This window comes from Heptranchias perlo, chromosome 28 (genome assembly GCF_035084215.1).
Source record: "Heptranchias perlo isolate sHepPer1 chromosome 28, sHepPer1.hap1, whole genome shotgun sequence".
Taxonomy (NCBI): Eukaryota; Metazoa; Chordata; class Chondrichthyes; order Hexanchiformes; family Hexanchidae; genus Heptranchias; species Heptranchias perlo.
In genome coordinates, this window is record NC_090352.1 from 13572814 (window position 1) to 13599680 (window position 26867).

The following is a 26867-nucleotide window of genomic DNA, read 5'->3' on the forward strand; positions in this document are numbered from 1 at the left end:
ACTCCATTTACTAGCTTTGATCCAGATCATTTGATGCCCTTACCTAACAAAAATATTAATCTTAGCCTTGAAAATATTAATTGACCCAGCATCCACAGCCTTGTGGGGGATGAGAGTACTAAATTTCCACTCCCCTTTGTGTGAAAACATGCTTCCTATTTCATTCCTAAATGGCCTAGCATAATTGTAAAATTAGGCCTATTAAAACCTACGAATGTGACCTCATTGGTTCTAACTGATGCCTAACTGTACCCAAGGTTGGAATGGGACAGGTAAGAGGTGTTTTACTTGCACAATCCTGTCCCTTGACAGATTACCTAAACCATCTAGTGCTGGTGTTAACTGATGTGGCACAGGAATCTGAGGTAAATATGCTAGAAAGTTGTGCCATGATACAACAAGTGGTAGCTGAGGAACCCGTTGTGTATATCTGAGAATATGATGTAATGTTTAAATCTAGTAACTTTTAAGTAAAATGACAGTTGTTACTGGTGGTCACTGTTGGAATGGTGAAGAAATATCGCAAAGGGGAAAAGACTACAAAACTCAAAAATCTAGTGGAAAGCATCAAAATATGCCACCAGCTTCAAATACAACTAGTAATTAGTCAAATGGACATCAATAAATTATGAATGAAAGAATTACAAATGCAAGTAGAGCATTGTGGAAAGAGAGAGAATATTGAGCAGTTTGTGACCCTGTTACTGCCTGTGCAGCCATTTATTTTAGCTCTGATTCCTGTTAGTGTATCTTATTAATTCCATCCTTTTCTTATATAGGTCTCCCATTAAGTGCTTAGCTGCTGCCAACTGAACATTTCATTTTGGTCTATTTACAGGATTGTGACTTTCACTGCTTGTTTCTCATGTGGCAAGATGTTTCCTGGTTTCTCTCTGTACAAAACCTTGAAATAAAGACCAGACAGAATTGTGGAACTCCTGGCTCATACTCCAAATTCTCTGTGTACTCAGACAATGGATACTGTTCAGTTTATGGAACTACAACCGCAGTATCATGCAGCAGCTTCTCAAAGCTGAACTCAATGCAGCCAAATTGCAGAAAGGTATTTTTTTCTAAAAAGACTTCACTGTTGGTAATTACACAGTAAAGCGAGAAGAGCCGAGTGATATTTCGACAAATATTCCTGTAATGAGGAAACGATTGTAACTGGGCTTGAAATTTATTCTTTACTTGATCAAGAATTTAATTGTTATGTACATTCTATACTTGTCAAGAAGATTTTTCCCATTAATATTCTATGCTTACTAATACAATAATAATGTGATGCTTTTACAAATTACAAAAGTAGGAAGATTTACCTCCATATTTAGCAGCTTTAGCTGCCGCGTATCCACCTGCAATGACAGAGGATTGACAAGTGATAACAGAGCAGAGACCAGCTACATACAGCTTAGAACAATGATAACATTATGAACATCAACAGCATCCCCTCATTCCAGATAAACCCCATTTCTGAAAGATTCAATATCAATGCAAATTTTTCAAATCCAACTAACAAAGTATAGTAATCTTTAAGACCACAAGAAAATATGGAATAAGAAAAGGCTATTTGCCCATTAATTTCCATCTCTTACATAGAAGATGTGCAATTTACCTTATAATGGACTTCAAGAAGAAGACCTGAAGTAGTGAGGGCGAATGTCTCACAAAATAGATCCTGATGGTTACTGGGAGCACAGGAAGCTTGCTGAACAAAGGTTGCTTGAGTATCCCAACAAGTCGGGCAGCATCTGTGGAGAAACAGAATTAACGTTTCAGATCGAAGACCTTTCGTCAGAACCTGAAACGTTAACTCTATTTCTTTCTCCACAAATGCTGCCCGACTTGCTGAGTTTCTCCAGCATTTTCTGTTTTTATTTCAGATATCTAGCATCTGCAGTATTTTGCTTTTGCTTGAGTATCCATTGGGCTGGGCTACCAATAGATTTCCCCAACTCAATGGATGTTCCAGCAATTTTTGCTCAGCAAGTAATGATTAGTTCTGTATCTGAACCTTTGCATATGTGGGCTGATGTTCTTTGGGAGTAGTGCTTGAAGCTTCATCACCCATATTCTGTGGAAGCATTTGGAATGAATATAGAATGTTGACAGGCAGCTGCAACAGCTCTTGTGTTTTTAGCAACTCCAATATTGCTGATCCCATCAAAATCTCGTTGAGGAATTCACACTTATTCTCCAATGGAGGTGGCTAACCATGGTTAAAGTTTCCAAAAAAAAACATGTTTCTTCCCGATTCCTCTGAGGTAACTGAGGAAAACTTCTTGGTCTTGACTTGCATTTTTCACGTCATCCGCATGATCCAAAGCACTTCAAAACTAATTAATTACTCTTGAAGTGAAGTTACTGTGTGATGTAGTCAAATGGGGACGTCAATTTGCACAGAGCAAGGTCCCACAAACAAAAAGATGGTTAACCAGTTTGTTTGTTTCTTTGGTCGTGCTGGCTGAGGGTGGCCAACTCCCTGTTCTTCATCAAATAGTGTTGTGGGATCTTTTGTATCCTTGTGAACAACTAGATCAGGACAGGGTAAAATCTCATCAGAAAGATGGAACTTCCAACAACACAGCAATGCACTGAAATGTCAGCCTAGATCATGTGTTGAAGTACCAGAGCAGGCCGTAAACACACAGGTGCTGATTTTTTTTTTATTCGTTAATGGGATGTGGGCATCGCTGACAAGGCCAGCATTTATTGCCCATCCCTAACTGCCCTTGAGAAGATTGCCTGTTTCTCATCTCAACAACCAACGACCCAGAGGAAAATCAGTTGGGCTCCTTGGACTCCGCTTTGATGCCCAAGGCCTGCTTGATTTAATTTTCAGGCAGACCATTAAATGAGTTGCTGGGCGAGGTCAGCAGGTGGTGAGTTATGCGCTGGGGTATGCCAAAATCACAAAAGGGCCCTGTGAGAAGCACAGGCAGAGCACATCCGGCTGGAAATGTGCTCGCACTTCCTGCCCACCATGTTGGTGACCTGGGAGGACATAATGGGGGTTAAATTGGTTAACCCTTGAAAACGGGTGCTGGCATCGCGGTGTGCAACTACTTCGCGCCCGGTTGTTGCGATGCAGGCAGCATGCAAAATTCGTGCTGCCTGGTGATTTCAATGATTGCTGCGTGCAGCCAATGCTACCTGCACTTTTGAGTGGCTGTACGCACCAGCAGGGGACCCCTGATATCGGGAGCGGCTAGCACCGCTTAAATGCAGCCTGCACCTCTTAAAGGGGAAGCGCACTGTGGCTGCAAGAAGTGGTGGAAGTCAATTGTGCAGTGAATCTGTGCTTCAATATTGTGAAGCATGGTGATGATGGGAATGTTGAAATTTTTAATGAGTTGTTATTAAGCAACAACTTGACTGCTCAAAGTTTGCGGTACTCTTATATTTTTAAAATATAAGAGTTTGCACCAAGGTTCTCTGATGATGCACTAGAGGCTTTGCTGCAAGAGATGGGCAGAAGGAGGGGCATCCCATATCCACAGTGGGGGCAAGAGGACCTCCAGACACATGCTCCCGAGGCAGTAGGGGATGAGGTCAATACCAGGAGCATAATGCCACGAACATGGATGCATTGCAGGAAGAAGTTCAATGATTTGACACGAGTGGTCCAGATGCATGAGTTCAACTGTCAAGTAGCAAAGCTTAGCAACTGCACCACCACCCTCATCCACTGCTCCACGCACTACACCCCCCCCATCAACCACCTACCAACAAACTCTTTCAATCATTGCTCAATTCTTCCAATCAGATGCTTCATCTTACCCTCACACATTACCACTTTTGCAAGCCGCACAGGTTACACACTGGCAGCTATTCAACCATGACAGCCATATCACCCAAACATCTTGCAGGGCACTGACCGACACATTTCCCGCTTTCTTGCGGGGGAAGGTGGTGCATAACAGAAGGCAGCAAGTGGTAGTAGCTCCATGGAACATGAACCTGCTGTCCTCTCTCAGAATGACAACATTCCTGTCCCACTCCTGCCACTCCACCAGTGCCCTTGCTGTGCCTGTCAGCTACCCAGCCCACTCCCTGTAGAGTATTGAAACTTTATTATGGGAACATAGGAACAAGAGTAGGCCATTTAGCCCCTCGAGTCTGTTTCACCATTCAATGAGATCATGGCTGATCGGTGAACAAACTCCATATTCACGCCATAGGCCCATATCCCTTAATACCTTTGGTTAACATCAATCTATCAATCTCAGATTTAAAATTAACAATTGATCTCGCATCAACTGCCATTCTTCTACCACCCTTTGCATGTAGAAGTGTTTCCACATGTTCATGACCTGGGAGGGCATACTGGGTGTTAAATTGGCAGCCAGTGCTATCTGCATTTTTGAGTGGCTGCACACACCAGCGGGAGGCCCCCGATAGTATTCAAGTATAGGAGACCTCCAAAAACATGTACAAATGCATCTGCACCCTGCAGCAATAATCCAGCAACTAATCTTAACGCCAGCATGATCCCATTAAATAGCGCTGGTAGGGGGTCCTCCATGCCGTTTAAGACCTGTTCAGCTGTGCGAGGTTAAGACAGGGCATTGGCTGGAATGTGGAGTTCCAAAATAGCAGCGGTCTATTCAAAACAACATTGCACACTCCCTACCCTACATGCTGTTGGCGTTCATTAGGTGCGCACGCACAAACGCCTTTAATAAGATGACGTGCGCACGTCATGCCGGAAGTGTGCACGCTCATCTCGGACGCCATTTTTGGAGCTTAGGTGTCCGCGTACCGCCTGCAGAATGGGCGCTACATGGCCCAATTTAGCCCCCACTGTGCCTGAAAAATGGGCGCAGGCGAGCAAATTTCTAGGCCAGTGACTGTGCGTAAACAAAACTGGGGCTCCAATTTACAGGAGGCTCTCAGTTCCTGACTGGGCAGCTAGGGGATCCAAAGTCTCCTCCAAGGAATCTCACCCTACTTTGTTCTTGTGTCAGGCTAGGCCATGACGGCCAATTCAGGCTGCATTTGCACTATATCTGCAGCATTGACACAAAGTGGCTGCTGTGTGATCCATTTACAGGATGCACTGCAGCAACTTGCCATGGCTTCTTTGACAGCACCTCCCAAACTCGCGACCTCTACCACCTAGAAGGACAAGGGCAGCAGGCACATGGGAACAACACCACCTGCACGTTCCCCTCCAAGTCACACACCATCCCGACTTGAAATATATTGCCGTTCCTTCATTGTTGCTCGGTCAAAATCCTGGAATTTCCTACCTAACAGCACTGTGGGAGAACCTTCACCACACCGACTGCAGCAGTTCAAGAAGGCGGCTCACGGGCAATAAATGCTGGCCTTGCCAGAAACGCCCACATCCCATGAACGAATAAAAAAAGCACGCTAACAGGCTGCATTGTAAAACTGACAATAATAAAAAATACACTTTTCATCAAACTTAATACATCCAAAGTATTGTTACCGAGAGATCAAATTACCTGGAACTCCTCCGGGTACGCCCCCTGGAACTCCTCCAGGTACACCCCCTGGAACTCCTCCAGGTACACCCCCTGGAACTCCTCCAGGTACACCCCCTGGAACTGCAGCATAGGACAGTTACAATCATCAATATGTCAAATAAACCTAAGAGAAGAACATACTATTGGGACTAAATACATTGCAGTATTACTAACACTACCTGTCACAAAGCTTGAATTGTTGTTTTCATTTGCTGTAAGGAGAGACTGTGGAGTGTGATCAAAAGTTCAAATGCGTTCAGTTCCTTGACTGAATTAGTAGAAATGATCTTTGTTGAGGAAGAAATAGTTGATTCTATTGTTTAGAATTTGGATGTGACACAATCATGTGAATTGGTCGTGTAATATATATGAAGTATGACAAAAAGTCTGAAAACAGTGTTTCAAAAAAGTAGTGGTGGGGGGGGGCTGAGATGAGAGATGAGGTGTGACACTATGGCCTTGAGATTTACGGGAAGGTGGGGAGGGAGAGGGGATGCGTGTTTGCAGGGGGGAAATCCGCAAATGCCAGCAACGGGGTGATCCTGCCGAATTTAATGACAGGACCTTATTATCATTTTTTTTACTCCATCTCCCGACCAGCAGCCGGCTGGGCGGCAAAGCCTGCGGAAGGAGGTCGCAGATAGGGATCCTTGTGGATGGTCCCCGACAACTGGAAATATCGCGAGTTGGGGGGGGGGGTTTGGTTGGGTGGAGGAAGTCGGAACGGCAATCGGAAGGGAGTGGGGACCGGGAGACTTTGTGGATTGGTGGGGGGAGGGGGAGGGGAGAAAGTCGGCCCAGCAATCGGGAGGGTGTACTAGGAGACCTCACGGGTTTGGAGCGGGATGGGGGTGATCGGTTAATCATGGCAGAAGATTTGCTTGGGGGGCTGGGAGGGGGGCGGGAGCACTCCTGCTCTCCTGTCCCACAAGCAGTGCTGGAAAAGCATTGACCTGCTGGAGCCGGCTGTTCCCACCTCCCTTTAGCTGCCAGGTTTCCCGAGCCCTGAGAAACCCGAAAGGCCAGCGTTAAGTTCAAATAGCTGCAAAATCTCAGGAATGGACCCGCCTCTCCAGAGCGGGTTACTCGGTTGCCCCCAAACCCGTCGCAGGTAAAACGGAAGTAGCCGTGTGCGCAGTGGGTTTTGCATATTCGCCAATTTAACAATGCCTCCTTCCCCCTTACCCTCTCACGCCCATCATGGGATGTTCAAATTGCCCCCTAAATGCTAAAAGCTGTGATTTGCAACAATTCAGCAGTTCTTCCAAAAATTCTGGTACTTTATTGAAATCATCTATTTCTATCTCCACTTGAGGAAACACATTAATACATTGTATGCCAATTCAGAAAGCTTTAAAAGAAAATGAAGCTGACTGAATTTATCATGCCAGAAACCAGGACCGTGTTTCGTGAATCAACAATATTTTTCATTTTTCATTCAAAGAAGTTCTTATGATGAGTCGCTGACCCATTATAGACTTTCTCTTTATACCCAAAGATTATGTTGATATTTGTCCTATCTATTATTATTTTATTTCTGTAAACTCTAGTCAATATGTGATATCTGCCATTCTTTGGAGCATAAGAGAAGGGTGGAGTGCAAAATGAAACCTGTAAAAGGCTAACTTTGGAAGATTTGGAGAAAACACAACATAGCAACACTCCAGGGACAACCACACTGAGGCTCTGGGTCACCTTGGCATTGAAGGTGATGAAAGTGCCGAGAGAGATATTGTACGCTGGTATTAATCTATGTGGTACAGGATGTTTCAGTCAAGGGTGATGGTAGTCAGAATGGGACTGTGCATCACTTGAAGGAACCAGAATGATGCTTGGGGTAACCTGTTCGGTTTCCACCACGGGAAAGGGCATGGAGGTTCTTAGAAAAAAGGACTGAGATAAGTGATGTTTTCTTCATGGTAATGATCTGAGAATCAAATGTCATGGGGAGCTGTCACTCAACTAGCAGCACATGGGACATACAGCTTCTTCTCTGGATGTGCATTTATAACAGTAAATAAAGAGAAAAGTGGATTCTGAAACAACCGGGGAGAGGTGATATAGAAACAAGCAGACGTGAAGGTCCTGTATTCCCTCAATCACTGAGACACGCTCTTTGAGAGGGAAGCATATGAAAGGGCCTCGGTACTAGACCAAGGGAGGCCAAATTTCTCTCAGCAAGAAACTTGCTCATGTAGAGATATGAATGACTTTTAGCCGGTGGAAAAAGATTAAACAAGTTGTTAATGTGCTTGCATGAATGCTAGATCTCCAATAGCACCAGTCAGTGCCAAGCAATTGTCAGCTGGTACTGCTATGCACCTCTTTGAGGAAAGCTTGATATAGGATGGCTTGAGACCATAAACATTACCATAGCAAGTATTCCACCATGCCGATAAGCGTCCCATCACTGTTAATACACAAGTAGTGCTACATGGCACTAAATTGGCATGACAAAAGACACCAGTGAGTAACAGCTGGGTCCAAATGGGAGGCGGCCACACCTCCACTCGAGGCTGTCCAACCATTCAATTTGGTCATGGCTGCTCTGTCCCTCAACTTCATTTACTAGCTTTGATCCAGATTGTTTAAAGCCCTTATCCAACAAAAATATTAATCTCAGTCTTGAAAATATCAACTGACCCAGCACCCACAGCCTTTTGGGGTTAGAGAGTACTAAATTTCCACTACCCTTTGTGTGAAAAAGTGCTTCCTGATTACATTCCTAAATGGCCTAGCCCTAATTTTTTTAAAAAAGTCCCCTTAAAACCAAAAGTCCCGATTGATTCCAACTGATGCCTAACTGTTCCCAAGGTTGCAATGGGGCAGCTAAGAGGTGTTTCACTTGCACAATCCTGTTCCTGCAATTTCCCTTGACAGATTACCTAAACCCACTAATGCTGGTGTTAACTGATGTGGCACAAGAATCTGAGGTAATGTACTAGAAAGCTGTGCCATGATACAACAGGTGGTACCTGAGGAACCCATTGTGTATGTCTGAGAATATGATGTAATGTTTATAAGTAACAATGTCAGTTGTTATTGGTGGTCATTGATGGAATGATGAAGAAATATCGCAAAAGGGAAAAGACTACAAATTTAAAAATCTAGTGGATAGTATCAAAATAAGCCACCAGCTTCAAACAGAGCTAGTAATTAATCAAATGAACATCACGAATGAAAGAAGTAAAGCATTACAGAAAGAGAATATTGAGCAGTTTGAGGCTCTGTTACTGCCTGTGCAGCCATTTGTTTTAGCTCTGATTCCTGTTAGTGCACCTTATTAATTCCATCCTTTTCTTATACAGATCTCTCATTAAGTGCCTAGCTAATGCCAATTGAACATTTCATATTAGTCTATTTCCAGGATTTTGACTTTCACTGTTGTTTCTCATGTGGCAAGATGTTTTTTGGTTTCTCTCTGTACAAAATCCTCGTAATGAAGACCAGACAGAATTGTGGAACTCCCGGCTCGTACTCCAAATTCTCTGTGTACTCAGAAAATGAATATTGTTCAGTATGGAACTACAACCACAGTATCAGGCAGCAGCTTCTCAAAGGCAAACGCAATGCAGCCAAATTGCAGAATGGTATTTCTTTCTAAAAACACTTCAATGTTGGTAATTACAAAGTAAAGTGAGAAGAGTTGAGTGATATTTAGACAAATCATGAGGAAACCATTGTAACTGGGCTTGAAATTTATTCTTTACTTGATCAAGAATTTAATTGTTATGTACATTCTATACTTGTCAAGAAGATTTTTCCCATTAATATTCTATGCTTACTAATACAATAATAGCGTGATGCTTTTACAAATTACAAAAGTAGGAAGATTTACCTCCATATTTAGCAGCTTTAGCTGCCGCGTATCCACCTGCAATGACAGAGGATTGACAAGTTATGACAGAGCAGAGACCAGCTTCGTACAGAGTAGAAAAATGAGTAACATTATGAAGATCAATAGGACTACCTCATTCCAGATAAAACCCATTTCTGATATATTCAATAGTAATGAAAACTGTTCAAAAACTAACAAAATATAGTAATCTTTAAGATCACAAGAAAACATGGAAGAAAAGGCAATTTGCTCATTAATTTTCATCTCTTAAATACAGCATGTGCAATTTACCTTATCATGGGCTTATAGTAAACCCTGACTATTCTTTTATTTATTAGAAGGCTTTACAACAGGTTGGATCCAAAAAGAACTTAAGCAACAAGGGCAAATGTCTCACAAAATAGATTCCGGTGGCTACTGGGAGCACAGAGAAGCTTGCTGTGCAAAGGTTGCTTGAGTACCCATTGGGCTGAACTACCAACAGATTTCCCCAGCTCAATGGATGTTCCAGCAATCTTTCATCAGCAATTGATGATTAATTCTATATCTGAACCTTTGCATACGTGGACTGGTGTTCTATGGCAGTAGTGTTTAAAGCTTCATCACTCATATACAGTGGAAACCTTTGGAACTAATACAGAATGTTGACAGGCAGCTGCAACAGCTCTTGTGTTTCTACCAACTCCAATGGTGCTGATCCCTTCAAAATTTCATTGAGAAGCGATACCCACATCAAATTTCACTCATGGGCCATGATTTTAGCATGGCAGCGGGAAGTCAACGGGTGGGTGTATTTGCGCACCCACCCTGGAGGCAAAGTAAGCAGGTTTAAATCTGTGATCGTACCTTTGTTTCCGGGTTTCGCGTCTCCAAGTTGCACAGCGGGCCTACTGTGCACCCGAATGACATGATTTAAAGCCCACTGTTTAAAGTGCCATTCCAATAATGAATTTTGAAGGAGAAAGGAGAAATGGAATCTAGGAAAGCAAAGGTTGCCCCTAGATTTAATGATGTCTCCCCGGATGTACTGCTGGCTGCAGTGAGAGCCAGGAGGGAGGTAATGTTTCCAATGGATGGAAGGAAGAAATCTGGCTCTGTAACCAAAAATGCTTTGATGGAGTTGGCAGAAGAGGTCAGCAGCAACAGCACGGTGCCTAGGTCTTCAGTTCAGTGCAGAAAGCATTTTAATAACCTAACCAGGTCAGGAAAAGTGAGTAGAGTTGCTGATAGAATCATAGAAAAGTTGCAGCACGAAAGGAGGCCATTCGGCCGATCAAGTCAGTGCCGGCTCCATGCAAGAGCAATTCAGCTAGTCCCACTCCCCCCACCCTATCTCCATAGCCCTGTAGATTTTTTCTTTCAAGTACTTATCCAGTTCCCTTTTGAAAGCTAGGATTGAATCTGCCTCCACCACCCCCCCGGTAGTGCATTCCAGATCCTAACCACTCGCTGTGTAAAAATGTTTTTCCTCATGTCACCTTTAGTTCTTTTGCCAATCACCTTAAATCCATGTCTTCTGGTTCTTGACCCTTCCGTCAACAGGAACAGTTTCTCTCTCTCTATTCTGTCTAGACCCTTCATGATTTTAAATACCTCTATCAAATCTCCTCTCAACCTTCTCTGTTCCAAGGAGAACAGCCCCAGCTTCTCCAGTCTATCCACATAACTGAAGTCCCTCATTCCTGGAATCATTCCAGTAAATCTTTTCTGCACCCTCTTTAAGGTCTTTGCATCATTCCTAAAGTGCGGTGCCCAGAACTGGACACAATACTCCAGTTGTCGTCGAACTAGTGTTTTATAAAGGTTCATTGTGACCACCTTGTTTTTGTACTCTATGCGTCTATTTATAGAGCCCAGGATCCCATGTGCTTTTTTAACCGCTTTCTCAACCTGCCCTGCCACTTTCAACGATTTGTGCACATATACCCCCAGATCTCGCTGTTCCTTTCCCCTTTTAGAATTGTGCCCTCCAGTTCATATTGCCTTTCCTTCTCCTTCCTACCCAAATATATCACTTATCATTTTTCTGCATTAAATTTCATCTGCCACATGTCCGCCCATTTCACCAGCCTGTCTATATCCTCTTGAAGTTTATCACTATCCTCCTCACTGTTCTCTACACTTACAAGTTTTTTTTCATCTGCAAATTTTGTAATTGTGCTCTGTACACCCAAATCCAAATCATTTATATATCAAGGAAAGCAGTGGTCACAATAACGACCCCTGAGGAACACCACTGTACACCTCCCTCCAGTCCGCAAAACAACCATTGACCACTACTCTCTGCTTCCTGTTACTTAACCAATTTTGTATCCATGCTTCTACTGCCCCCTTTAATCCATGGGCTTTAATCTTGATGACAAGCCTATTACGTGGCACTTTATCAAACACTTCTTGAAAGTCCATATATACCACAACAACTGCATTGCCCTCATCTACCCTCTCTGTTACCTCAACAAAAAACTCTATCAAGTTAGTTAAACATGATTTGCCTTTAACAAATCTGTGCTGGCTTTCCCTAATCAATCCACACTTGTCCAAGTGACCGCTAATTCTGTCTCGCATTATCGTTTCTAAAGGTTTCCCCACCATCGAGGTCAAACTGACTGGCCTGTAGTTACTGGGTTTATCCTTACATCCTTTTTTGAACAACGGTGTAACATTTGTAATTCTCCAGTCCTCTGGCACCACCTCTGTATCTAAGGATGTTTGGAAGATTACAGCCAGTACCGCCGCAAATTCGACCCTTACTTCCCTCAGCAACCAAGGATGCATCCCATCCAGACCAGGTGACTTATCTACTTTAAGTACAGCTAGCCTTTCTAGTACCTTCTCTATCAATTTTTAGGCCATCCAGCATCTGATTTACCCTCATCCTGTGTTGTTCAACACCATCTCCCCACCCCCCCCAACCCCGTCACTCCGCACTGGCATGCCTATCACATCACATAACTCCTCACACCCACTTAAGTGTCAGCAACAGCAACCATCCTTCACTTTCTATGCATTTCCTCAACTGCCCATTTATTCACCCACCACTGCCTCTCAACCCAATCCTGATGCAATGTGATGTATCTGTTTGACAGTCAACTTCTGATGCAACTCTTTCATGGTCAGCCTCACCCAAAGCAATTCATTCATAGGGTGAATACATCACCCTCGGTCAATCACAGGTCTGTTCTTTCTCCCTTTGTAGGAGAAGAGAGCGCAAAACGCAAGGGAGAAGAGCAGAACTGGAAGGGGCCCATCACACAGTGTAAGTGACAGATGTGGAGAAGGAGGCTATGGAAATAAATCGAACCGTAGCATACCTATTCATCGGAGACGGAGAGACTGGCAACCACAGATGGCTGTGACAGAATTTTAACATCTTTCACACACACGATGAATCGATTTTATCAATGATATAACTGTGCCAGACCTCAGCCTGGTCATTGGAAAGATTGTCACTTTTGTGATGAATCATTTATATCGCTTTCTGTTGTCTTCCAGGGCCTTCAAGAGGAATCAGCAGGAATGGAAGAAAGCGATTCCTCAGAGGAGCTCATTCCTTCTGAGGGTGCACCTCAGAACATACAGCCATGCACCAGCGCTGGTATTCGCACTTTGGTGGGTCCTGCTAGACAGTTAATTTGGTTGTCAACTGGTGATTCACCACTCACAAGTGTACATGAGCAGACACTGAAGTCAGGGGCAGCTCTGGAAAGTCCATGTCAGTCACACACTCCTCTCCAAGCTCTGCTCAGCTGGACATAGATGCTGAACCCTGGGGGCCATTATGGAGAAGGATATTGATAGAGGCGCAGCAGCAACTTTGCGGTATAATGGAAAAAATGCCACGCACATGCTCCACAATAAGAGAGAGGATGGAGGAGACCAACTCCATCGCTAGTGGATTGGTGGTGCAGGCAAGTGCGAGAATGTCTGCAATGGAGAGAATGGTAGCCTCCATTGAGCTTCAAGCATTGCTCTCAAATGAGTCCTGCAGGCCACGACAACAGCCGTGCGGACTCTGGATGACAATATGTCTGCCGCCTTAAACAGGCAGATAGATACATTAGCTGTGACCTTACAACTCGGCACATCTGCTCACAACTTGCTGGCCAGGCCCGGGAGAGGGATGATGGTGACAGGGGACATGGAATTGGGGACTCGACTCAAAGTGCACCCACGTCTCACCCATTGCCCCCTCCTCAACCAGTTCCCGCATTGCTGCCTCCTCTCCTGTTGGCAGAGTCTGCCCCTGCATAGGTGCTGGTGGAGCAGTCTTTGGTGGGGTGCTCACGGGTTCCAAAACCCAGAGGTTGTAGGCCGAGAGCATCTCAGTAGTCAGGGCAGATATCTGAGCAACCGGCCACTACCTCAGCTAAAGCCACAGGGGATGTACCGCATAGAAACACTAGAAAGGCTAAACAATTGTAATTCACCTAGGGTATACACAAGGGTGTTTGATGAGTTGTCATGTTAATTTATATATTCTCATTTGAAGAACTAGTGACCAGCAGAGGAAAATCAGTTGGGCACCTTGGACTCTGCCTTAATGAGGTCAGCATGTGGTGTGTCACGCGCTGCAGCATACCAAAATCGCAAAAGGGCCTTGCAAGAAGTGCAGGTCCCTAATTTGAATAACTTCTTCCTTAGTTCTAGCGTGCGCATCTGACGCCAATGAAACAGCCTGATCCAACCTGGCAAGCGCAGCACTTCGGCTGGAAATTTGCGGCGCTTCCTGCCCACCATGTTGGAGACTTAGAAGGCCATACAGTGCCTGAAAAATAGGCATGAAGTGAGCGATTTTCTAGGCCCGAGACCGTGAATACTCAAACCTGGGGCTCCAATTAATAGGAGGCTGGATTTCAGACTGGGCAGGTAGAGGATCCAAAGTCTCCTCCAGGGAATCTCACTTCACTTTGTTCTTGTGTCTGGCCAGGCCATGGCCATGGATTCAGGCTGCATTTGCATTATAACTGCTGCATTGATACAAAGTGAAAGACTACAATTGTAGAGTAAAAGCATGCTAAAAAGATTGGATTGTAAAACTGACAATAATAACATTTCATTTAACTCATCTCAATGAATCTAAAATGTTGTTAATGAGAGATCAAATTACCTGGTATGCCTCCAGGTACACCCCCTGGAACTCCTCCAGGTACACCCCCTAGAACTCCTCCAGGTACACCCCCTAGAATGCCAGCACAGGAGAGTTACAATCATCAATGTGTCAAATAAACCTAACAGAAGAACATACTATTGGGACTAAACACACTGCAGTATTACAAAGACTACCTGTCACAAAGCTTGAATTGCTGCTTTCATTCGTTATAAGGACAGATTGTGGAGTGTGATCAAAAGTTCAAAGGCATTCAGTTCCGTGACTGAATTAGTAGAATTGATCTTTGATGAGGAAGAAATAGTTTATACTATTTTTTAGATTTTGGATGTGACACAATAATGTGAATTGCTCGTGTAGTATATGTAGTGCGTGATGAAAAGTCTGAAAACAGTAAAACAGTGCTACAAAAAAGTAGTTGGTGGGGGAGTGGTTTGACACTATGGGGGCGTTTTTAACCCCCAAGAGCAGATGGGGTGGGGACGGGTGTGTGGTTAAAACATTTGATTTTTGGAGCGCAACCGCAACCCAGTTCCAACGTGCCCACTTCCAGGTTTAATCGAGGCTCGTTTGGATGAGTGTGAGGAACGTGCTCGCCGCAGTCAGGACTTTAATTAGTTCTGGCGGGCAGGTATTTATAGCTTCAATTAACGTCCTTGTGAGAAGTTAAGCAGTTTTTAAAAAATTGAATTTGACAACTTTAAATTTCACACCTCCAGCGTGGGTTTGCTGCGGCTCATGAACCTCGCCAGTGGAAAGGAGAATCCATGAGGTAAGTGCCTTTATTGCACTGCTTATGGGCCAGGCCCAACAAGCTTACCTGCCGCGATCGGACCCCCGCAATCGGCCGACTCCCCCGCCGATGTCCGAAATGCCCCGATGTCCGAGACCACCCTCCCCCTCACGCTGGACGAGTTCTCACCTCCCCCGATAGCCGACTTCTCACCTCCCCCCCCTGCGATTGGCCCCTGCCATCCAACCCCCAAAGATCCCAATCTCTCCCTGAACCTCCCATCCAAACCCCTAAGATCCCGATCTCTCCCGAACCCCCCCCATCCAACCCCCGAAGATCTCGATCTTGCCCCGATCCCCATCCCCATCCAACCCCCAAAGATCTCGATCTCTCCCCGATCCCCATCCAACCCCCAAAGATCCCGATCTCTCCCCGGCCCCCACCCCACCCAACCCCCAAAGATCACTATCTTTCCCCGACCCCCAACCCATCGAACCCCCAAATATCCCAATCTCTCCCCGGCCCCCATCCCCATCCAATCCCCAAAGATCCTGATCTCTCCCCAACCCCCACCCAATCCAACCCCCAAACATACTGATCTCTCCCTGACCCCCACCCAACCCCGAAAGATCCCGATCTCTCCCCGCACCACCCCCCATCCAACCCCGAAAGATCCCGATCTCTCCCTGTACAAACCCCGAGGACTCTGATCTCTTGTAGGCTGCTTTCCCTCCCAACACACAGCCAGCCTGTTAATCTGGCTGGCTGCCAGGCATGAAACCCAGAAATAAAATTTTTATCATTCAATTGAGTTGTGATCGCAAATTTCAACCCGCCAACTTCACGTCCGGGTTTGGCATCCGATAAACTTCGCCCTCGCTCTCTTCCCGGCTTCAAGTCAAAATCTAGGCCTACATGTTAAAAGCTGGAATTTGCAACAGCTCATCCAAAATTCTGGTATTTGATTAGACGAACAATCTATTTCAATCTCTGCTTGAGGCGATACATTGTATCATAACCCAATTCAAAAAGCTTTACCAGAAAAATAAAGCTGACTGAATTTACCAGGACTGTGTTTAGTGAATCAACAATTTATTTCATAATCCCTTCAAAGAAGGTCTTATAAAGGGTAGCTGACCAATTATATACTTTCTCATTATACACTTAAAATTTGTTGATTTATGACCTACCTATTATTAAATGTTAAATGTAAATGTTTTAACTGCACTATTCTGTAAACTCTGGTCAGTGTGTGATATCTGCCATTCTCTGGAGCTAACAGAAGAGAGGAGTGCAAAATGAAAGCTGTAAAGGTTAACTTTGGAAGATTTGGAGAAAACACAACATACAGAGCAACACACCTGGGTCAACCACATTGAGGCTCTGGGTCACCTTGGCACTGAAGATGACGAATGTACTGAGAGAGATATTGTACAATCAGGTTTCAGTCAAGGGTGACAGTGATCAGACTGGGACTGTCCATCATTTTAAGGAACCGGAATGATGCTTGGAGTAACTTGTGCGGTTTCCACCACAGGAAAGGGCATGGAGGCTCTTAGAAAGGGGCTGAGATAAGTGCTGTTTTCTTCAGGATAATGATCTGAGAACCAAATGAGTCATGAGGGTGTGTCACTCAGCTAGCAGCACATGAGACACACCTGCCTCTTCCCTGGGTGTGCACTTATAACTGTAACCACAGCTGCTCCACCATTCAATTTGGTTATGGCTGCTCTTTACTTCAACTCCACTTACTAGCGTTGATCCAGATCATCTGATGCCTTTACCTAACCAAAATCTATCAACCTCAGGCATGAAAATTTAAATTGCCCCAGTATCCACTGCCTTCTGGGCGGAGGGGGCAAAGAGTGTACCAAATTTCCACTACCCTTTGAGTGAAGAAGTGCTTCCTGATTTCAATCCTAAATGGCCTAGCACTAATTTTAATATTATGTCCCCTTACAACCCACAAATGTGACCTCATTGATTCTAACTGATGCCCAACTGTATCCAAGGTTGCAATGGGACAGCTAAGAGGTGTTTCACTTGCATAATCCTGTTCCTGCAACTTCCCTTGACAGATTACCTAAACCCTCTAGTGCTGATGTTAACTGACGTGACACAGGAATCTGATGTAAATATGCTAGAAAGCCGTGCCATGATACAACAGGTGGCACACCTGAGGAACCTGTTGTGTATGCCTGGGAAATGATCAAAGTTACTAGATTTAAAAATTATAAGTAACAATGTCGGTTGTTACTGATGGTCACTGTTGGAATGAAGAAGAAATATCCCAAAATGGAAAAGACTACAAAACTCAAAAATCTTGTGGATAGTATCGAAATAAGCCACCGGTTTCAAACACAGCAAGTAATTATTCAGATGGACATCAATAAAGTATGAATGAAAGAATTAATAATAAGTATGAATTGTTCAAAAAAGGGTGCAAGGATAAACCCAGCAACTACAGGCCAGTTTAACCTCAGTGGTGGGGAAACTTTTAGATACAATAATCCGGGATAAAATTAACAGTCACTTGGACCAGTGTGGATTAATTAAGGAAAGCCAGCATGGATTTGCTAAATGCAAAGAGTGTTTAACTAACCTGATTGAGTTTTTTGATAAGGTAACAGAGAGGGTTGATGCGGGCAATGCAGTTGATGTGGTTTATCTGGACTTTCAAAAGGCATTGGATAAAGTGCCACATAATAGGCTTGTCAGCAAAGTTGAAGCCCATGGAATAAAAGGGGCAGTGGCAGCATGGATACGAGATTGGCTAAGTGACAGGAAACAGACAGTAGTCGTGAACAGTTGTTTTTCGGACTGGAGGAAGGTGTACAGTGGTGTTCCCCGGGGTCGGAAATGGGACCACTGCTTTTCTTGATATATATTGATGACTTGGACTTGGGTATACAGGGCACAATTTCCAAATTGGAAGTGTAGTGAACAGTGAGGAGGACAGTGATGGACTTCAAGAGGACATAGGCAAGCTGGTGGAATGGATGGAAACGTGGCAGATGAAATTTAACACAGAGAAGTGTGAAGTGATACATTTTGGTAGGAAGAACGAGGGGAGACAATATAAACTAAAGGATATAATTCTAAAGGGGATGCAGAAACAGAGAGACCCGAGGGTATATGTGCACAAATCACTGAAGGTGGCAGGAAAGGTTGAGAAAGTGGTTAAAAAAGCATATGGAATCCTGGGCTTTATAAATAGAGGCAAAGAGTACAAAAGTAGGGAAGTTTTGATGAACTTTATAAAACACTGGTTCGGCCACTACTGGAGTTTTGTGTCCAATTCTGCCCAACGCACTTTAGGAAGGATGTGAAGGCCTTACAGAGGGTACAGAAAGGATTTACTAGAATAGTTCCAGGGATGAGGGACTTCAGTTACGTGGGTAGACTGGAGAAGCTGGGGTTGTTCTCCTTAGATTAGAGAAGGTTGAGAGGAGATTTGATAGAGGTGTTTAAAATCATGAGGGGTCTAGACAGAGCAAATAGAGATAAGCTGTTCTCATTGGCAGAAGGGTCGAGAACCAGAGGACACAGATTTAATGTAATTGGAAAAAAACCAAAGGCAACATGAGGAAAAACTTTTTTACGCAGCGAGTGGTTATGATCTGGAATGCACTGCCTGAAAGGGTGATAGAGGCGGATTCAATCATGGCTTTCAAAAGGGAATTGGATAAGTTCTTGAAGGAAAAAAATTTGCAGGGCCACGGGGAAAGGGCGGGGGAGCGAGACTAGCTGGATTGCTCTTCCATAGAGCCGGTACGGGCTTGACGGGCCGAATGGCCTAATTCTGTGCTGTACCCATTCTATGATTCTAAGTAGAGCATTGTAGAAAGAGAGAATATTGAGCAGTTTGTGACCCTGTTACTGCCTGTGCAGCCATAATGTACCTTATTAATTCTATCCTTTTCTTATATAGGTCTCCCATGAAGTGCTTAGCTGCTGCCAATTGTATTGGTCTATTTCCAGGATTGTGACTTTCAGTTCTTGTTTCTCATGTGGCAAGGTGTTTTTTGGTTTCTCTCTGCCTTACCCTTGCAATGAAGACTAGACAGAATTGTGGAACTCCTGGCTCATATTCCAAATTCTCTGTGTGCTCAGACAATGGTTACTGTTCAGTTTATGGAACTACAACCACAGTATCAGGCAGCAGCTTTTCAAAGCCAAACTCAATGCAGTCAAATTGCAGAAAGGTATTTCTTTCTAAAAACACTTCACTGTTGGTAAAGTGAAAAAAGCTGATAGTGGTATTTGGTCAAATGTTCCTGCCATGAGGAAACCATTATAGCTGGGCTTCAAATTTATTTTTTACTTGATGATAAATTTAATTGTCATGTACATTCTATACTTGTCAAGAAGATTTTTTCCCAATAATAATGTGGTGCTTTTACAAACTTCAAAAGTATGAAGATTTACCTCCATATTTAGCAGCTTTAGCTGCCGCATATCCACCTGCAATGACAGAGGATTGACAAGTTATGACAGAGCAGAGACCAGCTACACACAGAGTAGAACAATGAGTAACATTATAAAGATCAACAGGACCACCTCATTCCAGATAAACCCCATTTCTGAAAGATTCAATATCAATGCAAATTGCTCAAATCGAACTAACAAAGCATAGTAATCTTTAAGATCACAAGAAAACATGGAATAAGAAAAGGCTATTTGCCCATTAATTTCCATCTCTGACATAGAGCATGTGCAATTTAACCTACCATGGACTTACAGGAAAACCTCTTCTTTTGTATATTAGATTGCATTTCAACAGGTTGCATCATTAGGAACTGAAGTAGCGAGGGAAAATAACACACATGGTTACTGGGAACACAGAGAAGTTTGCTGAACAAAGGTTGTTTGATTATCCATTGGACTGGGCTACCAACAGATTTCCCCAGCTCAATGGATGCTCCATCAATTTTCCTCAGCAAGTGATGATTAATTCTGTATCTGAACCTTTTCATACATGGCCTGGTGTTCTTTGGGAGTACTGTTTGTAGCATCATCACTCATATTCCGTGGAAATGTTTGGAACAAATACAGAATGTTGACATGCAGACGCAACAGCTCTTGTGCTTCTAGCAACTAAAATGGTACTGATCCCATCAAAATCTCATTGGAGTCACACCCACATCAAATTTCACACTTAGTCCCCCAATGGAGGTGGCCAACCATGGTTAAACTTTCCAAGAAAAAATATGTTTCTTTCCAATTCTTCTGAGGGAACCGAAGAAAACCCCCAGGTTTTGATTTAATATGACAACCTAAAGAAAGAACTTGCATTTATCACATCATCCGGATGATCAAATGCACTTCACAACCAATTAATTACTCTTGAAGTGAAGTTACTGTGTGATGTAGTCAAACGGGGAAGACAATTTGCACAGAGCAAGGTCTCACAAACAAAAAGTTGGATAACCAGTTCATTTGTTTCTTTGGTCGTGTTGGCTGAGGGCGGACAACTCCCTGCTCTTCCACAAATTGTGCTGTAGGATCTTTTGTATCCTTGTGAACCACCAGATCAGGATATTTTAGAATCTCATCAGAAAGATGGCACTTCCAACAACACAGCAATGCATTGAAATGTCAGCCTAGATCATGCGCTGAAGTACCAGGGTGGGGCTTAAACATATAGGTACTGCTTACCCGTTTCTCATCTGAACAACTAGCAACCAGCAGAGGAAAATCAGTTGGGCACCTTGGATTCTGCTTTGATGACCAAAGGCTGCTTGATTCAATTTTCAGTTGCTGGATGAGGTCAGCATGTGGTGTGTCACACGCAGCAGCATACCAAAATCGCAAAAGGGCCTTGCAAGAAGGGCGGGGCTCTAATTTGAATAACTTCTTCCTTAGTTTTAGTGTGCGCACCTGAAACCAATGGAACAGCCTGATCTAATATGGTGGGTGGAGCACTTCCGGCTGGAAATATGCGGACACTTCCGGCCCACAATGCTGGAGACTTGAGGCTGTAACCTGCCCGAAAAATGGGCGTGGAGCGAGCAAATTTCTAGGCCAATGACTGTGTTTACTCAAACCTGGGGCTTCAATTAACAGGAGACTCTCGGTCCGAAACTGGGCAGGTGGGAGACCCAAAGTCTCCTCCAGGAAATCTCACTCTACTTCGTTCTTGTGTGAGGCCAGACCATGATCATCGATTCATGCTGCATTTTCTAACTGCAGCATTGATACAAAGTGAAAGACTACAATTATAGTGTAAAAGCACGCTAACAGACTGGATTGTAAAACTGACAATAATAATACCTACACTTTTCATTCAACTCATCTCAATGAATCTAAAATGTTGTTAATGAGAGATCAAATTACCTGGAACGCCTCCTGGTACACCCCCTGGAATTCCTCCAGGTACACCACCTGCAAAGGCTCCAGGTACAGCCCCTGGAACTCCTCCTGGTACACCCCCTAGAATGCCAGCACATATTGATAAGTGTAATTCTCCTGTCAAATAAACCTAAGAGAAGAACATACTATTGGTACTAAAAAACATTGCAGTATTACAAAGCTTGAATTGTTGCTTTCATTTGGTGTAAGGACAGATTGTGGAGTGTGATCAAAAGTTCAAATGTGTTCAGTTCCGTGACTGAATTAGTAGAAATGATCCTTGATGAGGAAGAAATAGTTTATTCTAACGGTTAGATTTTGGATGTGAGACAATCATGTGATTTGGTTATATAGTATATTTGGAGTGTGATGAAAAGCCTGAAAAAACAGTGCTCCAAAAAAGAAGTGGGCGATGGTGAGGTGTGACACTATGGGCATGATTTTAACTCGAAGCTGCGAACCTAACGGGTGGGTAGGTGCTTGCGTGGGGAACCTGGAAGTCACAATCTGCGATCGCATTGGAATTGGAGGCAATTATTTTTGCTTCTGAGACTCCTGTGCAACAGCCATGTTGACAGGCTGGCTGCCTGTTGGGAGGGAAAGGAGCCGTGAATCGGAGAGGAAGGAGGGAGGGAGAGATCGTGGGCCTTGGAGGAGGAGATCGGGGTGGGGGGGCGGGCCCTGGTGATTGGGTGGGGGTCAATTGGAGAAGTTCGGGGGCAGGAGGAGTCTCAGAGAAAATCGGGGACAGGGATGTAATTGGATTAGCAATCGGATGAGGAGTCGGAGGTAGTCTACCATCGGGGGGAATCTATCATTGGTGGGGGGTGGGGGGGGTTGGTCTTCCACGGTGGGGTGATTGCTGATCACGGGCACCGATTAGAGCAAGTAAGCTTGTTGGGCCTGGATCAAGCAGTCCTGCTCTTCGCGTTCAATGTTTCAATATCTGCTTGAGGCGATGCATTATGATATCACAAGCCAATTCACAAAGCTTTACAAGAAAATTAAGATGACTGAATTTACCATGCCAGAAACTAAGACAGATTTTAGTAAATCAATAATCAAATTCATAATCCATTGAAAGAAGTTCTAATAAAGGGTAGCTGACCCATTACAGACTTTCTCATTATACATTTAGTATTTGTTGATTTTTAATCTATTATTGTTTCACTGTAAATGTTTTAACTGCATTATTCTGTAAACTCTGATCTGTGTGTGATATCTGCCATTCTCTGGAGCATAACAGAAGGGTGGAATGCAAAATGAAAGCTGTAAAGGCTAACTTTGGAAGCTTTGGAGAAAACACTACACACAGAGCAACACTACAGGTCAACCACATCGAGGCTCTCGGTCGGTCACCTTGGCATTGAAGGTGATGAATGTACCGAGAGAGATATTGTACGATCAGGTTTCATTCAGTCAAGGGTCATTGTGATCAGCCTGGCACTGTCCATCACTTTAAAGAACCGTAATGATGCTTGGGGCAACCTGCTCGGTTTCCACCACAAGAAAGGGCATGGAGGTTCTTTGAAAAGCATTGAGATACTGTAACCATAGGGAATGGAAAGGTGGATTTGAGACAACTCTAGGAAGAGTGTGATATAAAATGAAGTAGACATGAAGATCTTAGATTCCCTCAGCTTCTGAGACACACCCTTTGAAAGGGAAGCGTATGAAAGGGCCTCAGTATCAGAATGTAACAGCAGGACTCCGTGTCTTTAAGGGCCAAGAGAGACCAAAGCTCTCTCAGCAAGAAACTGGCCCCTGCAGACATATGAATGATTTTTAGCTGGTGGGAAAAGACTAACCAAGCTGTTAATGTACTTGTATGAACGCTAGACCCCCAATAGCATCAGTCAGTGCCAAGCAATTGTCAGCTGTTAATGCTATGCACCTCCTTGAGGAAAGCTTGGTATTGCGCTGCATTGAGACTATAAACAGTACTATTGCAAGTATTGCACCACACCCATATATGCTCCATCCCTGTTAATATACAAGTAGTGCAACATGGCACTAAATTGACATGACAAAAAGGCACCAGTGAGTAACAGCAGGGTTCAAACATAGGAACAGGAGAAGGACACACCGCCCCTTCAGCCTGTTCCACCATTCAATTTGGTCATGGCTGCCATGTACCTTAACTACATTTACTAGCTTTGATCCAGATCATTAGATGTCCTTACCTAATAAAAATCTATCAACCTCTATTAATCTCAGTATTGAAAATATCAAGTGACCCAGAATCCAGTGTCTTTTGGGGGAAGACAGTACCAAATTACCACTACCCTTTGTGTGAAAAGGTATTTCCTGATTTCATTCCTAAATGGCCCAACGCTATTTTAAAATTACGTCCCCTTAAAGCCTACGAATATGACCCTCATTGATTCTAACTGATATGTCTAACTGTACCCAACGTTGGAATGGGATAGGTAAGAGGTGTTTTACTTGCACAATTCTGTTCCTGCAACTTCCCTTGACAAATTACCTAAACCCTCTAATGCTGGTGTTAACTGATGTGGCACAAGAATCTGGGGTAAATATGCTACAAAGCTGTACCATGATACAACAGGTGGTACCTGAGGAAGCCATTGTGTATGTCCGAGAAGATGATGTTTCAATCTAGTAAATTTTAAGTAACAATGTCAGTTGTACTGGTGGTCACTGTTGAATGAAGAAGAAATATTGCAAAAGAGAAAAGACTACAATACTCAAAAATCGAGTGGAAAGTATGAAAATAAGCCACCAGTTTCAAACACAACTAATATTTAGTCAAATGGAGAATAAATTATGAATGAAAGAATACATAATAAGTGGAGCATGGTAGAAAAGAGAGAATATTGAGCAGTTTGTGACCCTGTTACTGCCCTTGCAGCCATTTGTTTTGGCTCTGATTCCTGGCTCGTACTCCAAATTGTCTGTGTACTCAAACGTGGATACTTTTCAGTTTATGGAACTACAACCTCAGTTTCAGGCAGCAGCTTCTCAAAGCCTAACTCAATGCAGCCAAATTATAGAATGGAATTTCTTTCTAAAAACACTTCAATGTTGTTAAAGTGAAAAAAGCTGATAGTAATATTTGGACAAATCTTCCTGCCGTGAGGAAACCATTGTAACTGGGCTTCAAATTTATTCTTTACTTGATAAAGAATTTTAATTGTTATGTACATTCTATACTTGTCAAGAACAGTTTTCCTATTAATACTCTATGCTTACTAATAGAATAATATTTCAATGCTTTTACAAACTACAAAAATAGGAAGATTTACCTCCATATTTAGCAGCTTTAGCTGCCGCGTATCCACCTGCAATGACAGAGGATCGACAAGTTACGACAGAGCAGAGACCAGCTTCATACAGAGTAGCACAAGGAGTGACATTACGAAGAGCGACAGGACCACCTCATTCCAGATAAACCCCATTTCTGAAAGCTTCTATAATAATTCAAATTGTTCAAATCCAACTAACAAGTATAGTAATCTTTAAGAAAACATGGAATAAGAAAAGGCTATTTGCCCATATAATTTCCATCTCTTACATAGAGCACACACAATTTACTTTATCATGGACTTATGCGAGAACATAACAATTCTTTTATATATTAGATGGCATTACAACAGGCTACATCCAAAAAGAATTGAAGTAGCGAGGGCAAATGTCTCACAAAATAGATCCTGGTGGCTACTAGGAGTACAGAGAAGCTTGCTGGAACAAAGGTTGCTTGAGTACCCATTCGGATGGGCTACCAATAGATATCCCCAGCTCAATGGATGGTCCAGCAATTTTTGCTCAACAAGTGATGATTAATTCTGTATCTGAACCTTTGCATACAAGGACTGGTGTTCTTTGGGAGTAGTATTTGAAGCTTTTTCACTCATACTCTGTGGAAATGTTTAGAACTAATACAGAACGTTGACAGGCAGATACAACTGCTCTTGTGATTCTAGCAACTCCAATGATGCTGATCCCATCAAAATCTCGTTGAGCAATGACTCCCACATCAAATTTTACACATAGTCCCCCAATGGAGGTGGCCAACCATGGTTAGATTTTCCAAGAGAAACCTTGTTTCTTTCTGATTCGTCTGAGGTAACCCAGGAAAACCTCCGGGTTTTGATCTAATATGGCAACCTAAAGAAAGAACATGCATTTGTCACATCATCCGCATGATCCAAAGCACTTCACAACCAATTAATTATTCTTGAAGCGAAGTTACTGTATGATGTAGTTAAATGAGGAAGTCAATTTGCACAGAACAAGGTCCCACAAACAAAAAGATGGATAACCAATTAATTTGTTTCTTTGGTCGTGCTGGCTGAGGGAGGACAACTCCCTGCTCTTCCACAAATAGGGCTGTGGGATCTTTTGTATTCTTGTGAACCACCAGGCGAGGACAACTCAGAATCTCATCCGAAAGAACACAGCTATGCATTGAAATGTTAGCCTGGATCATGTGCTGAAGTATCAGAGTGGGGCTTAAATACATAGCTGCTACTTGCCTATTTCTCATCTGAACAACTAGCGATGGGCGGATGAAGTTCAGTTGGGCACTTTGGGCTCCGCTCTGATGCCCAAGGCCTGTTGATTCACTTTTCAGGCAGGCCTTTAAATGAGTTGCTGGATGAGGTCAGCATGTGGTGTGTCACGCGCTGCGGCATACTAAAATCACAAAAGGGTCTTGCGAGAAGCAGAGGGCCCTAATTTGAATAACTTCTTCCTTAATTCTAGCATGCGCACCTGACACCAATGGAACAGCCCGATCCAACATGGCGGGCGGAGCACTTCCAGCTAGAAATTTGCGGCGCTTCTTGCCTACCATGTTGGTGACTTAGGGGCCGTTTGGTGCCCGAAAAATGGGTGTAGGGTGAATGAATTTGTAGGCCAGCAACTGTGCTTACTCAAACCTGGGGCTCCAATTAATAGGAGGCTCTCGTTTCCAGACTGGGCAGGTAGGGGATCCAAAGTCACCTCCAGGAACTCTCACTCTACTTTGATCTTGTGTGAGGCCAGGCCATGACGGCAGATTCAGACTGTATTTAAACTACAACTGCAGCATTGATACAAATTGAAAGACTATAATTATTGTGTAAAAGCATGCTAACAGACTGGATTGTAAAATTGACAATAATAATACTTACACTTTTCATTCAACTCATCTCAGTGAATCTAAAATGTTGTTAATGAGAGATCAAATTACCTGGAACGCCTCCAGGTACACCCCCTGCAAAGGCTCCAGGTACAGCCCCTGGAACTCCGCCTGGTACACCCCCTAGAATACCAGCACAGGAGAGTTACACTCATCAATATGTGAAATAAACCTAAGAGAAGAACATACTATTGGTACTAAAA

The 26867-nt window shown here is 43.5% G+C and overlaps 1 protein-coding gene across 13 annotated transcripts in view; it reads right to left on the reverse strand.

Annotated features, from left to right (window-relative positions):
• LOC137344858 (elastin-like) overlaps positions 1–26867 on the reverse strand; it is a 306346-nt gene that overhangs the window by 148006 nt on the left and 131473 nt on the right. For 11 of the 13 annotated variants that reach the window (XM_068008078.1, XM_068008072.1, XM_068008081.1 and 8 more), the window contains 8 exons: positions 26716–26787; positions 24788–24823; positions 21507–21602; positions 19599–19634; positions 14438–14509; positions 9331–9366; positions 5472–5573; positions 1320–1355 (listed from right to left, as the gene is read on the reverse strand). In XM_068008078.1, the coding sequence (XP_067864179.1) occupies positions 1320–1355; positions 5472–5573; positions 9331–9366; positions 14438–14509; positions 19599–19634; positions 21507–21602; positions 24788–24823; positions 26716–26787 (486 nt within the window). The remainder of the gene's footprint in view (positions 1–1319; positions 1356–5471; positions 5574–9330; positions 9367–14437; positions 14510–19598; positions 19635–21506; positions 21603–24787; positions 24824–26715; positions 26788–26867) is intronic. The other 2 variants (XM_068008071.1, XM_068008082.1) reach the window with 2 other exon arrangements.